The 15,760-nt window shown below is 33.9% G+C and overlaps 1 protein-coding gene across 4 annotated transcripts in view; it reads left to right on the top strand.

Moving 5' to 3' along the window:
* UVRAG (UV radiation resistance associated) overlaps window positions 1–15,760 on the top strand; it is a 249,482-nt gene that overhangs the window by 182,071 nt on the left and 51,651 nt on the right. For all 4 annotated transcript variants that reach the window (XM_016161480.2, XM_036221513.1, XM_016161481.2 and 1 more), the window contains one exon: window positions 6–84. In XM_016161480.2, the coding sequence (XP_016016966.2) occupies window positions 6–84 (79 nt within the window). The remainder of the gene's footprint in view (window positions 1–5; window positions 85–15,760) is intronic.

The following is a 15,760-nucleotide window of genomic DNA, read 5'->3' as shown; positions in this document are numbered from 1 at the left end:
TTTAGGTTTCCATTATATCCAAAAGGAGGGGAGAAGTTGCAATTCGACTATGGTGTCTATCTTCTCAACAAAAATATAGCACAGGTAAGTAACTCTTCGCTCCTCTCCTACTTCCCACATACATGCTGCTTCCTTGGGTTGCTAACCTTCTTTCTTTATAAGTAAGTACTAGAGTTGGCCGTTTTATTTAACCAGTTACAGTGTTAATGAAAAGTTTTGTGGGATTTTTTGTTCTTTTTTCTTTTTGGCCACAGTCTTGTTCTGTGCCATTATAAATACTACAGAGAAACAGTGGGTAAAAATTGAAATCCTCCTGCTAAACTCAGAGATCCTTTACTGAGTTGTTACTTGCTAGTAGACTATACTCATATGTGGACTTTATAACCTCTTGCCTCTTCAACTTGACTAGTAATAGCTTTCTTCTCGCACAACTTTCTTCTCTGAGACCATTTCTAGAAACTTACTTTGCATTGGAAGTTGTTTATGGGGTAAAAGTTCAGTGGCTTTGGCAAGTCCTTAATGGTCTCCTCACCTTATTATCCAGAGCCAAAAGGAAAGACCAAGCATATGGTCCTTCCACACCATCTGGATTTTTGTGGCTTTCTCAACATCACACCAGTTGGTATCTCATTTAAATAATGTCTGTAGAAAAACTAACAGATGCTTGCTTGGGTTTGCATTTTTCTAAAGGAAATATGCAGCATTTCTTCAGCATACTCTGCTCTACTTAAAAAGGTAGACATTCTATAAATTCTCTAGTTGTAAAGGAAGTTCATTTTCAGTACCTTGTTTTTATTTGGGCATCCTTCCAATTGAAATAGCTTATGGATGAGTATCCAGGTTTCGCTGTTATTTGAAGTCATTATTAACTGTATCCCCAGACTTTTCCATTTTATAGAAGCAATAGATTCATGATTCATGATTCTTTTGTTTACATGAGCTCAAGTTGCCTTGTATCTATATAAATCTAAAGACTCACTAAACAATTTCCTTATTCATTCCTGATAGATCTAGAATGATTTCTCTATCAAGTGTCATCTTTGACTTTCTTCCTGTCATCCAACCTCAGTTTGTGTTTTATTTTTTAATTTGGTTTTTCTTAAGATTCTTATCCTTTCTGCTGTTGGATCAATTTTCTAGTTTTTAGTCCTCAGTCATATGCTTTATAAACTTTATATTCATTGCCCTCTCAGTTGTACTGCTTTTATTGTTATTGTCACTCCAGCGCATGTCCTCCATTCCAGGCAAGCAGCCTTGTTCACAGATTCTGGCCCATGACTCATCTTTTCATGTGCCATTCTTCCCACAACTGACACTTTCCCTTCTTCCATATTTGGCAGAAAAGTGTCTCAATCTAAGAAACCAGACTTAATTTCAAGGCTATCTAGCTCACAGTTGTCATACCATGGAAAAGATAATGTTTAGACAGAACTGGTCAAGAAGTGACCACACTAAGAGTGCATTAAGGAAGAGGAGATGCATCTAAGTAAATTAGAGAGCACCTCCATGTAAAGTCAGCCAAGGTGGAAACGCATGGATATTGGGGTCCAGAGTCTGGGAGTCAGGATGTTGGTAAGGTTGGCCTCATTTCATAGAACAAAGTTCTGATTTGAGCTTAGAGTTTCTTCTCCCTGCTCTGTTTTCTCTTTCTTGCTCTAAGAACCTATGCCCTAGGTCAGAAGTTTGTTGGAAGATTTCATTTGAAATCTCCTCCTGATTAAGACTAGAGCCAAAATGCTTGGATTTCCTCATAAATCCCAGCTTCAAACACACACACATGCGCACATGTGCACACAGACACACATGCCCACTCGTGCGTGCTCTCTCCCTCTCTCTTCTTTACCCTCTCCTCCTCTTCCTCCATCCCCCTTCCCCTCTCCCTCTTGCCCTCTCTCCCTCCCTCCCTCCCTCCTTTCTTCTTAGGGCCAGTAGGAATTCCAAAGATGATATAAAGAAGTGCTAAGAATAGCCCAGCTTGCTTTGAAAATAGGACAAAGGTGGAGGCTGAGCATGTGCAGTGGAAAATTTTGGAAAGTCAGCCCTCCACATCAGACTCTTAGCTCTAGTATTTGTTTGGTCCTTTCTTTGGAACATTTCCCAAGTAGCCTCTGACTTTATTCTTAAATGAACCAAGGTTGCAAATGTATTTTAAAAAGTGGATTCCTTCTAATAATTTTGTATCTTTTGCAGCTTTATACTATTTTTGAAAATGAGAGAGTATACTTGTGTTTGTGTTTAAGATCAATAGTTTAACCAATCTAAATCCAGAAGGAGCAAGTATCTTGCTCTCTAGCGGTTTTTGTTTTTGTTTTTTGTTGTTTTGTTTTTGTTCTTGTAACTGTTGTGGCAGTTTTAAAAGGAGAGGAGAGTAAACTTCTTATAAGCAGACTTTCCTAGCTTTCAGAGTTCATTCAGGAAGCCCCTTAGCATTTAGAAAGCAACTTTTAGCAGATTTGTGACTTTTAACCTTTTTTTGCTTCATCTCTATTCCATCTCTTACTATTTCTTAGGAATGTTTCATTTTGTCTTTGGCCTTACTACCATCACTTGATTGCATTTCTATTTATAAAAATCACAGAACTATTAATTATCATGGCTTCTAATCAGGTAGTACATCAATAAGATATTTCTAACTTTTGAAAGTTTATTTTTCTCTACATTTATACCGATACATGTTGTCAAAGGAGAGTTTGTCTTCTTAGCCAGTCTCATTTATACCCCATCTCTAGAGATGTGAACAAATCATACTATTAAAATGACCCCACCTCAGTAATTTATAAGCCACGTTAGTGGAGGTGGATGAAAGCATTGGCATGTGTTAAAGTGCCAGAGAAAAAGTAGTGAAGTCATTTAATACTACATCCATAACTTGGTTGAGGATTTGAATAGTCAATAGGACCTTTCATCACAACCAGAAGTAGTAGTAAAATCACTTTTTTGGTAGAGGAAATGACAGAATTTAGTAATATTTGTTACTTCAGTGTTTGGGATCAGTCCAGCCCAAGTTTTGAAAGCACAAGCTTAGAAAGACAGGCCTTCAAGTAGAAATCCTCAAGTGTTGTTTGAAGAGCTGAGAGGATTAGTAAGGCCTGCTTGCCCCCTTCCTGTCATTGCTGTCTGAAGGTGTGTGTGTGTGTGTGTGTGTGTGTGTGTGTGTGTGTGTAGTGTTTGTCCATTCTTGGTATTGAAAGTGAATAAAGCGAAATGCCTTATTTTTAGCACCATTTACTAATATTTTTCAAGGGTCAGCCTTTTTGTCTGGAACTAGCATTTTTTGTTGGTCATCACATAATATACTAGGAATGGACCTGGCAAAATTCAAAATTCAGGTACAGTATAATTAAGATCAATTTAAAAAAACAAGTTTTGCCATAACTGTCAGTAAGTTTCTAAGTATATTAGAATTTACTATCATAGTAGTTCGCTTTTAGGTTCCAGAACATAAAAAATAGTAAATCAAAAATTATAATACTTTATCTAACATTTATGGATAGGTTTTATAGTTCGTAACATGCATTAATATATATTCATGTGAACCTCGTCATCACTGTGCAAAGTGGAAAGAGCAGCTAATATTAAATGAATGTGAAGACAATAAGACTTTTGACATTCATCAGCCTAACGTAGCATCACATCATCTGACAGGCTTACCTCCATATATTTCATTGTTTTTTATATTTCCATCCTAAACATGCACAGAATCAAAGAAGATGGCATTCCCAAACAGAAAAGGAATTGAACGTTAGTTGAGAGCAGAGACAATAATTGTTTTACACATTATGATATTTCCATTTGTAAGCACAATGCCTGAAACACTGTAAATTCTCATAAGATGTTTAATAAATGAATGAATTGTGATACAGCTCCATTACACAGCTAAGAAACCGAGATCCAGAAAATCTGTGACTTGCTTAAAATTGAGGAATTAGTTGATGCAACAAGTGTATGTTGATTATCTACTGTGTGCTATATATACTGAGGTCTCAATTGATAGGGCATTGAATAAGACACACGAGATCTTCCTCATAAATAAAATATAAACAAAATGACAAGTACTGTATGGTTCCACTTATATGCATTTTCTAGAATAGACAAAATCATAGAGACAGAAAGTTGATTAAGGGTTACCAGGAATTGGGAGAAGTGGGAAATGGGAGAATCATTAATTCATGATTACAGTTTCTATTGGGGATGATTTAAATTTTTGGAAATAGATAGTGATGATGGTTGTACAACATGTGAGTGTAATTAATGCCACTGAATTATACACTTAAAATAGTTAAAGTGACAAATTTTATGTTACACATTTTACTACAATTAAAAAATTTAATAAATCAAAAATCATTAAATTATACAGTTTAAATGAGTAAGTTGTATGGTATGTGATTATATCTCAATAAAGCTGTTTAAAAAGGGTTAAAAAATCCTTGCCTCCTTAAACTTATAATCTAATGGAAAGAGACAAAATAATTTTAGGTAGCAGTAAGTGATATGATAGAAATTAATTAGGTGATAGAATAGTAAATAACTGGAGAGAGACTTACTTTAGATAAAACTGTCAAATAAGCCTTACTGAAGAAGTGATATTGAGCTAAGACATGGAGATGACAAGGAACTGGCCCATGCAAAGAGCTAAGAAACAGTAAGTTCCCTAGGGCATGGAAACAGTGCAAAGGCCCTGAAGTAGGAAAGAGCTTGTTGTGTTTAAGTAACAGGCTAATGTGGTAGGAGCATAGTAATTGAGGGGAGAGGTAGCCAGGGAACATATCATAAAAGGCCTTAGAGATTACAGTAAAGAGTTTGAATTTTATTCTAAATGCGAAGAGAAGTCAATAATTTAAGCAAGAAAGTGGCTTAATTTGATTTATTTTTTCAGAGATCAACATAGCTGCGCTATAGATTATAGGGAACTAGAATAAAGCAAAGTCACCATTTAGAAGGCTATTTCAAAAGACCAGATGAAGGTCGATGCTTGGACTAGGATAGTAGGGATAGAGACAGAGAGGAGTGCACAGATTTAAAATATATTATGTATACTAAACATCACTAATCATCAAGGAAAGGCAAATAAAAACCACAGTGAGGTATCACCTTACACCTATTAGAATGGCTATTATAAAATAGAAATTTTAAAAAAAGACAAGAAATAACAAATATTGGCAAGGATGTGGATAAAAGGGAACCCTTGTGCACTGTGGTGGGAATGTATATTGATACAGCCACTAAGGAAAACAGTATCGAAATTCCTCAGAAAATTAAAAATTGAACTACTTTAAGATCCATCAGTTCTACTTCTGGGTGCTTACTTGAAAGAAATGAAAACACTAACTTGAAAAGAATCCGCAACCCTATGTTTATTACACCATTATCTATAATACTGAAGATGTGGAAACAACCTAAGTGCCCATCAGTGGATGAATGGATAAAGAAAATATAGTTTTACATTTTCTTTATGTATGTGGTATACATACATACACACATACACACACATATGTATAGATATACATATACACATATATGTATATATACATTTATATATATAAACGTATACACACATACATACATATCTATACATACATACAGTGGAATTTTATTCATCCATAAAAATGAATGAAATCTTGCCATTTGCACCAACATGGTTGAACCTTGATGGCATTATGCTAAGTGAAATAAGTCAGACAGAGACAGACAAATACTGTACAATCTCACTTATATGTACAATCTTAAAACTGAACTCAGATACAGAGAACATGTTTGGTGATTGCCAGAGGCAAAGGGTTAAGGGATGGCCAAAATGAGTGAAGATGGTCAAAAGGTACAAACTTCTAGTTGTGGAATAAATAAGTCCTGAGGATGCATTATACAGCATGGTGATTAATGTTTACAATACTGTACTGCATATTTAAAGTTGCTAGAAGGTATACCTTAAAAGTTCTCACTACAAGAAAAAAAACTGTATAACTTTGTGTGGTGGTGGATGTTAACTAGATTTATTGTGGTGATTATTTTGCAATATATACATGTATTGAATCTTTATGTTGTACTTCTGAAACTAATATAATATGTTAATTATATCTTCATAAAAAATTTATTATGGGAGATGAGCTAATGGTTTGAATGTGGGAGGTGAGGAAAGAGGAGTAAACAAGAATGACTCCTAGATTTTGTGTATGAGCGACTACAAGGGTGATAATGTTATTTATTGCAATAGGGAAAGGTCTAGAAGGGTTAGGGAAACCACATGTTTTGCTTTCAAAATGTTAAGTTTGAGTTGCTACTTAGAAATCCAAGTACACTCATTAAGTAGGCAAGAGGATGTGGGTCTGGAATTCAAGGTAATGAGGTCAATACTAGAAATACAAATTTGGTAGTCATCAATATAAAAATGATTTTAAGTACATGGTACCAGATGAGATCAACCAGGGAGAGAATGAAGAGTTGAAAAGAGTGAGACACAATTAATATAGACAGAAATATAGAATGGGATTTAGCCCTGAGAAATCACATTTAGAAGTTAAATAGAAGAGGATGAACCAGCAAAGACTAAGAGGAATGGCCAGTCAAGTAGAGAGAAAACCAAGAGAAATCCAAGAGAAAGTAATAATTTGGAAACTAAGGGAAGTAAATTTCTGGAAGGGAAGCATAATCATCTGTGTCAAATCCTACTGTAAGATGAAGTTTCCCGGACCTGGGAACATGGAAGTCATTGACAGGAGCAGTTTTCGTAGAGGAGTCGGTTTGTTGAAAAGTGAATAGGAAGTGAGGAAGTGACATTGATTATAGAGAACTCTTCTGGGGTGTTTTTTGTGAAGTGAAATAAATGGGTTCATAACTGGAAAAGATTGTGGGGGTAAGGGAAGTTTTTTTGTTTTTGTTTTTTATCTGTTTCGTGGAGATTAGAGTTTTTTTTTAAGATGGGAAATACCAGTTTATATACTGATGAGAGTGATCAAATAGAGAAAAATTGCCAATATAAGATAAAAAGAGACACTTGAAGGAATAAAGTCTTTGAGAAGGGAAGAGGAAATAGGATACAGAATATAAGTGAACTTGTTGACATAAAATAAGAAAAGGGGATACTTTCAACAAGCTTATAGTTTTTTAAAAATCCAGTTTCACTTAAGAATGTCCTTCATGAAGCAGTAAAAATTATTATATTAAATCTTGACCCTTTTTATATTCTGTGTGATGGAAAGGGAAATGTGCATAAAGCATTTGCACTATATGCTGAACTATAAGGTTTGTTCCAAGGAAAAGCACTTGTGCAATTGAGTTGCTAACTATGTCATTCTTTCATGGAGCACAGTCTTTAATTGAAAGAATAACTGACAGGCAGTTGACAAACTATTCAGGCTTAGGTATTTTCGAAACATTTTTTAAAGAACAAGTGAAGTGAGCCTCTCAAAGGAAATCAACTGATGATAAAATTCAAGATTTTTAATGAAAATTAGTATTTCGGAAAACTTGTGTTTGCCGCCATGAAATTGACAGCTTCCCATTCCTTAAAGATGTTTTTGATAAGGTTGGTAGTGATATTTAACAACTGTGACTTTTGAATATTTTATAATTGATGTATTAGCACTTAAAATCTGTGTAACTTGGTGAGCCAGTATTTTCCAAGTGACCAGTGCATGATGCTTGCAAATCACTTACAAATAAAGATCTCTTCAAAGTGCCAAAAACCAATGAATTTTAATGTGTAACAGATGCAAAAAGTATGTTGATATGGTTTCTGATTCTACCTTTTTACTAACCTTCAAGAAAGTACTACTTGTTGAGCTTGAGAGTAGTATTAGAGAAGAATATCCATAGTTATCTGAAAAAGCTATTAAAATGCTCTTTTCCAACTTCGTATCTGCATGAGGCTGAGTTTTCTTATGGAACCACATATATGGTAACAAAATGAATATATGTTAATCCAGCTGTCTTCTGCTAAGGCAGAGATTGCAAAAGAGACTTGCAAAAATATAAAACAATGTCATTCTAAATTTCTTTTTTTGAAAATATGCTTGTTTTTTCGTTAAAAAATGTTATTTATGTTAGCAACAAATAGATTTCTATTGTTTTTTAAATGAATTAATAAATTCTTAAGAGTTTTCTCAGTTTTAACTTCTAATGTGATAAATAAACACTGATATACATAACTCACATAAACAAAAGCTCTTACAGGTCCTCAATAATGTTGAGCATAATGGGGTCCTGAGACCACAAATTTGAGAACTGCTATTCTAGGGAATGTGGAAGAATCCAGATTTCCTATGAAACACCTCAATTGCTCATAGTTTAATAAACCAAGACACATGTGTCGCCAAATGTGGAAATATTATATAAGAGACTTGCTAATTTGAATTCTGATAATACTCTGCAGTGTAATCGAATTCATAAGGCTATCAGTGGATTCTTCCCTACTGCTTTTGGCTCTTAAGCCAGACCTCTTCTTTCCTTTCTTGAAAGCTCAGGGACTTAAGAGCAATGCTTTGAGGATATAGTTTACAAATACTAATGTTGATTTACATTTGTATTGAATGTAATGGCTTTTGGTATGTTTTTACTTCTATATTTCATTTCATTCTTTCTGAAGTATGTTAACCAGATCTATCTTTAGATAGAAAAACTAAGCTGTTGCTATGCTTACTTTCCTGAGGATGACAAAGTTATTAAATGGCAAACAGGATTGAAAACCAAATCTTCTGAAGTTAAATACAGTTATTTCCTTCCTTCCTTGTTTCCTTCCTTCCTTCCTTCCTTCCTTCCTTCCTTCCTTCCTTTCTTCCTTCCTTCCTTTCATTTGTGCCTTATTACAATCCTTTGAAGTAGGTAGGCACAAACAATTATCTGCTTTTTACAGATGAGACCCCTGAGATTATGAGTTAAGTAGAAGAACTGGATCAGAACTTAGGAGTTTCATGACCTCTCTCTTCCTTTTACTCTGTTACCTCCCTTTCCCCTCAAGTTATTTTAAGACTTCATAGAAAGTAAAAGTAGCTCTCCTTCCAGAAACAATTGGAAACCTCCATTCTGCCAAGAATATGGTCTTTCTCTAAAATTTGACTGCTCATGGGGCCCATAGTGCAAAGCTGTTTAGAGAGGATCATCAATGCCAGCTTACACCCAGCAGCTTAAATTCATGTCTATTTCTTTAACGTACAGCCCAATATATGTGACACATGATAGGAAAATGTGTTTTTATTTTCTTAATTCTTCTTGGAATCAAGAAAACAAATTCTGAGGATGTTTTAATAGTCAAAATGCCTCCCCCTACCCCTGCTGGCTACAAAATTTTCCAATAATGTAGTAGAAACTATTTTTAAGTTTTATATCTATACCTTTAAAGAGAAACAACTTTACAGAGATATAATTCACATACCATATAATTCATCTATTTAAAATATACAATTCAATGTTTTTTAGTATATTCATCAAGTTTTCCAATTATCACCACTGCTGATTTTAGAATATTTTCATTGCCCTGAAAAGAAACTCTGTACCTGTTAGCAATCACTCACATTAGCCCAAGACCTCCATCCCTAGGTAGCTACCATTTTACTTTCTATTTCTATAGATTTGCCTATTCTGGACATTTCACATAAATGGAACCATAAAATGTTTGTTCTTTGTGACTAGCTTCTTTCACTTACCATAGGTTCAAGGTTCATCCATGTTATAGCATATATCAGTCTTTGTGTGTGTGTGTGGCCAAATCATTTTGACAATTTGAAGTTGTATATGGGTATGCCACATTCTATTCATCCATTCATCAACTGATAAGCATTTGGGTTGTTTACGCTATTTAGCAATTATTAATACCGCTATGAGCATTCATATAGAAGTTTCTGTGAGTACATATGTTTTTCTTACTCTTGGGTATATACCTAGGAGCAGAATTGTTGAGCTATATGGTAACCGTGTTTAATATTTTGAAGAATTGCCAGACTGTTTCCTAAAATAGCTATATCCTTTTACATTCCACCAGCAATATATAAGAGTTTCAATTTCTCTACATCTTTGGCAACACTTGTTAGTTTCTGTCTTTTTGATTATAGCCATCCTACTGAATATAAAGCTGTAGCTCATTGTTGTTTTGATTTGAACTTTCCTAATGGCTAATGATGATGAACATCTTATCATGTGCTCATTAGACATTCATATATGTTCTTTGGAGAAATGTCTGTTCAGACTCTTAGCCCCTTTTTAAATTGAGTTATTTGTCTTCATTATTATTGAGTTATAAGAGATCTTTATATAATCTATACACAAATTCCTTCTCAGATGTACAATTTGCAAACATTTTCTCCCATTCCACAAGTTGTCTTTTTCACTTTCTTTGTACTTTCAAGCACAAAGGGTTTCAGTTTTGATAAATTCCAATTTACCTAAGAAAGCTTGGCCCAAGTAGTACTTTTAGGTTTTCTTCTGTGATTTACCTCATATATTTAGGCCTGTGATCCATTTTGATTAAATTTTTTTGGATAGTGTAAGGAAGGGATCCAGCTTCATTCTTTTGCATGAAAATATCCAGTCGTCTGAGAAAAATTTGTTGAGAAGACTACTCTTTACCCATTGGATTATCTTGTCACACTTGTTGAAAATTAACTATAAATGTGAGGGTTTATTTCTAACCCCTATCCTTATGCTCATACTACCCTATATCTTTTTTCTTTAAAAAATATTTTCTAAATACGATAATAATATATGTCAATTATAGAAGTTTTAAGAAGTACACAAGAAAATAGAAGACCAGAATTTTTAAAATAATCCAGTCTCACCATTCGCATGTACCTTCTGGATCTTCCAAACTTTTTTGTCTTTTTCTTACATAGTTGAGCTAACATTATATATATTGCTCTGTATCGTTTTTTTCTTGAGCACAAGCATTTTGCCAACCCATTAAAAACTGTTAGTATTTTTAGTTAATATATATTTTTAACATACAATATTTCATTTGTGTGCATATAACTTATTTAACCATTCTTCTACTCTTGGACATTAGTTCCTCTAGATTTTTCTTAAACATAAGGTTTAATTACCATTTTAGTTAGCATATATATGTGTTTTACATGTATATGTTTCTGCTCTGTAGAGTGACAGATTTAGATATAAGATACAGTAAGTACTAAAGCAGTTTGTAGTAACAGAAATCTTGTCTCAAGCTTTTTTTGTGAGTCCTACAGCGTTTCCACTAAATCAGTTTAAACTTAAGCTTTATGCAGCTGTGGACAAAGCAGATTTTTAGTCTAATCCTCAGTTTGAAATGTGATGATCATTTATTATTCATCCTTTATGTAATTTTTTTCTAAGAATAGAAAAGTTCCATTTTCTTGTGTGTGTAATATATATCTCCGCGCATAAATATCTGAGTGTTTGAGCTATACAAGGCCTATGAGAGGCTGATTATACCCTCAATGGGCTCATATTTGAGGGTGTGGGGTAAAAATATGCACAGTATGTAAACAGTTAACCAACAATAAAGGCACACAGTGATCACTGTCAAAGAAGTTCCATTCAAGGTGCAGTTCTGACTTTCAGAAAGGAGAGCCCTATGGTAGTTTAGAGTCCCACAGACCAGGATGTGCATCCCAGTGACTGATGAACTTGGGCATGTAATAAAATCGCACTGCACCTCCATTCCTTTATCGCTATAAAGACTGGAAAATCTTCGTAGGGTTGTTGAGGGGACTAGAAACAATGAATGTCCAGTTTGTAGCTCAGGATTCGTCCTCAGAAAAGGTACTCATTAAATGGTAGCTGCCATTTTTTGCTCTTGTCGTTATTGACGTTCCCGTTAGGCTGATGTGAAGAAGGAATGCTTAAGTAAAAAGAAATGGCACCTAAACTGGAAAATCAAGGATGGAGGTATCTGACTAGTGAGAGAGGAGGGGAAGCTAAGGTACAGAGGTAGGACTGCGTAAGGTATATCAAGGCCAGCCTGGATAGAGCAGAAGGTCACCTTAATAGTAGGGATAGGAAATATCCCTGCTATTGACCACAACTGGCCCCAGCACCACACAGTTACCAGTGTTTATAATTGGACATAAATGTGGTATGTGTGAGCTCCCTGAGCATGTTTCGAGAATTCAGTAAATATTTATCAAAAATATGAATGGTGAATGAGTTAGCCAGGATATTGTTCTTTCCTTCTTAATTAACTTATTTCTTTCTATTTAATTGTGTGTATTTAGATATACACTTAAATGTGTCTTGACTTACATCTTTTAAATGAAAGCTTTAATTGAGGTAGAAAAATAATATATGTAGTTGTTTTCCAAAGGTTTCATTCTGTGTTTAAAGGGATAACATGTTAACTTTTCGTAGTTACAGGTAATTGGTTAAATGGTCATTATTAATTTTTTTAAGAACCATATCAGCTATTAGCCAGTTTATTAGACATTTATAATAGTATATTGGCTGTGATCATAATACCATCTGCTGAAAAGTGATAAATTGACAAGATAAAGCAATTTATTTTTACCTCATTTGGACATTTTCCCCCATTTCAGACTGAAACTAAAAATCCAATGCCAAAAATATCTTCCCAATGAAAAGTAAAACAATTGTAACTTACATTTATACAGCTTATTTTAGGGTACAGTGATCTTTCACTATATTCTTTGAAAAGGCCCCAAAAGTCTTTGTATTATTATTTCCATTTTACATTTAGATAAACTAAGTCTCCGAAGAGTGTGCAAAGAAATACAGATCCTATACTTGCTAGTTTCCTTTTATTAGATGGAAAGAAACATTAAATGACAGTTTTCTCTTTTATCCATGGCTACCTAAGACCTAAATTTGGCACCTTTATCCTTGTCGTTTTTTTAAAAGATTCACTTTAGCCTTTTACTTTGCATATTTTAGTATTTTAAGCTGGCATATTATTTTCTTCACTTAAATAAATTGCTTATTCAGTAATGATGTTAGCCAAAGCACCACCATGAGCGACTTTTTTTTGCTGAGAGAAAAATATTTTAAAAATGAACTTCAACCGAAATAAAATACACAGTGCTTGGTTTAGAAAAAGTAGAATATAAATTCTAACTATTTTTTGTGGTTAAGCCTCATAAAATGAATTATGAAAAATAACATATATGAAAAATGAATTTGGTCTGATTTTAGTTGGCATCAAAGTGACCAGCATTGTTTAGGTTTAAGCAATTTAAGGACATTAACTTCAAAATTTATTATATGTAAATTTTGGTATGTATTAGAGAAAAACATTTTAAAATGTTCAAACTTGGGTTTCCAGGGAAGATAAAATTAGTATCCTAATAAGTGTACATTTATCAAGTGAAAACCAAAATCCTAAAATAAAACGAACTAAAATAAATTCACCATAGCTGAGTGTTTAAGAAAAAGAATTATGAATCTAGACTCCAAGAGTTCAAATGCCAGTTCTGTCACTTTAACTGTATGATTTTGGATAAGTTACTTAATCTCTCTGTACTTCAGTGTTCTCATCTGTAAAACGGGGATGATAATTATACCTATAACTATAGGTATAATTCCTATCTCTTAGAGCTGTTATGAGGATTAGATATTTGTAAAGCACTTAGAATAGTGCCTGGAACACATTAAGTGCTAAATAAGTGTTTGCTAAATAAACAAAATGTAAAGTACAGTGTAATCTTTGTTGTAAAGAAAGCCCATATTCCATAAATATAAAATGAGGTGAAGATGTGTGAAGTAACTACAAGGTAAATGCAAGTTAAAAATAAATGAAGAAGGAGGGGAACATTGCCTTTTTAGTTATACCAGTGAGAATCCTGTGTAAAAGAAGGAAAAGTATTCAGACACCTACCTAGTTTATTATCAGTGAGCGTTTAGTTTCAAGTTAAGGTAATACTTTTTCATCTTTTTTTTTTTCCCAAAATAAGAATAACATTTTTATCATATAAATCACTCAGTTACAGTATAAATTTGTTTTAAAATACAGACAAGCATTAATGAAAAAAATTAAAACCACTTGAGATTCTACTACTTAGAGATAACCATTGTGATATTTTGGTGAACATTTTCCTAAATATCTGTGCAAATATACATATATATACACATAAGTTAAATAAGATATATTTACATAAGTGGTTTCACACTGTGCATTCTGTTGCATGTCTTACTTCTTTCATTTAACTGTATTGTGAAGATAGTTTCATATTGATGATTATAGTATGAAATTTTGTTGTCTGCATTGCATTCTAGTATGTGGACATACTGTAATTAACAGCTTCCTTGTCAATAGACATTTAGATTGTTTCCAAGATTTCTCTGTCAATGAACCACATTGTAATGATAGGCATCCCTCTACTTAGATATTTGTACACGTGTTCAGTTTTTTCCTTAGGATAGATACCTAATTGCTGGTTCAAAGAATATATACATTTTAAAGTTTAACGTATCTGTTTCTGTACCCTTGTCAATATTGTTTTATTAGCTTTATATATATGAGAGAAGAAATAATACCTTTGTGCTTTTATCTATAGCTCTTTGATTATTAGTGAACTTAAGTCCATTTATTTGCTGTTTCAAGGTTTTTTTGAATAACCAATACACTTATGCCTTTTAAAGATGTATAGATAGACTGTAGAATCTACAAAATGATGTAAGATCTAAGGAAATAATACATAGGCTTTGCAACTAAGTGTGAAGAATTTGCTAAGTTACAAACTTGTGTCCGTGTTTATTTCTCTGTTTTTACCTTCTTTCTCTCCCCAGTCCTCTCTGGGATTGTCAGTTCCTTTGCTATATAAAAGCAGTCTATGGCAGTAGAGCAAAGGATGGACTGAAGATAGCTTTGGAAGAAGCATCTAAACTCCCATTTCTCAGTGTCTGGCTCATTTCTCCATTCTTTTCCACTGCTTGGCACTGTTCATCTGCTGTAAAATGTTTCTGTTCTTTCATCTGAGTCCTATGACTAGTATGACTGTTTTCTCTTTACTCTTTTGGTATTTCTGTGACTCTAAGTAGCGCCGATTGATCACTTTCTCAAGTCAGATGTTAGGCTGGGCATTGGGGAGACAAGGTTGAATAGGACTTGGTTCCTAAACCTGGTAGCTCACCTTCCAGCCAGGGTGGCATTACAGTGTAGTATACACTAATAATAGAGATATGTGAAAACTAGTTTGAGAAGTATTCCTAAAGGAAATATGCAAGCTGGGCCTTTAAGCCTTCATGGTTTGCTTTCAAGGAAGTAGAGAGGAGGGAGGAGTGGAGACTGGAAGGGCAGAGCTCGGAGGTGACTTACACACTGGGATCAGTCAGGGCCTCTCCCCTAGGCCTCTTGATGACATGACTTTCTGTGTGTTCCTGGGCAATAAAGTCCTCACTGTCACCTCATCTGCATTTATAGGCTATGACATATTACCCTTTTCTGGGACATTACATTTTTAATCAGGTGGAATATTGCATTCCTAGATCACTCCCCTAAATTTATCAATGTTCTTTGTTTTGCTGTTAGTAGACTGATGATATTTTTAACTCATTATGCAATAAAGTGAGGCCATTGTAAGACCATATAAAAAATGCAATGTATATATTCAAGTTATTAATACAAAAAAAAATTACAAATCTCTTATTATGTTCATCCTTATGAAAACAGAAATTGAGTCAGGCTTTGATTCACCTGAACTAAGGATGGTAGGTTGGGCTTAGAGTATTAAACTTTTATCTCTTCTCTGTTACATACTGTAATAGTTATTATAGATAATTATAATAATGTTTATAGCCTAGCATTGTACAGCTCACAGGGCACTGTTCCTTATAATCTTCTGTA

Source organism: Rousettus aegyptiacus, unplaced genomic scaffold (assembly GCF_014176215.1).
Source record: "Rousettus aegyptiacus isolate mRouAeg1 unplaced genomic scaffold, mRouAeg1.p scaffold_m13_p_5, whole genome shotgun sequence".
Lineage (NCBI taxonomy): Eukaryota > Metazoa > Chordata > Mammalia > Chiroptera > Pteropodidae > Rousettus > Rousettus aegyptiacus.
The sequence above is the reverse complement of the archived record's forward strand: the minus strand, read 5'-3'. Positions and strand labels throughout refer to the sequence as shown.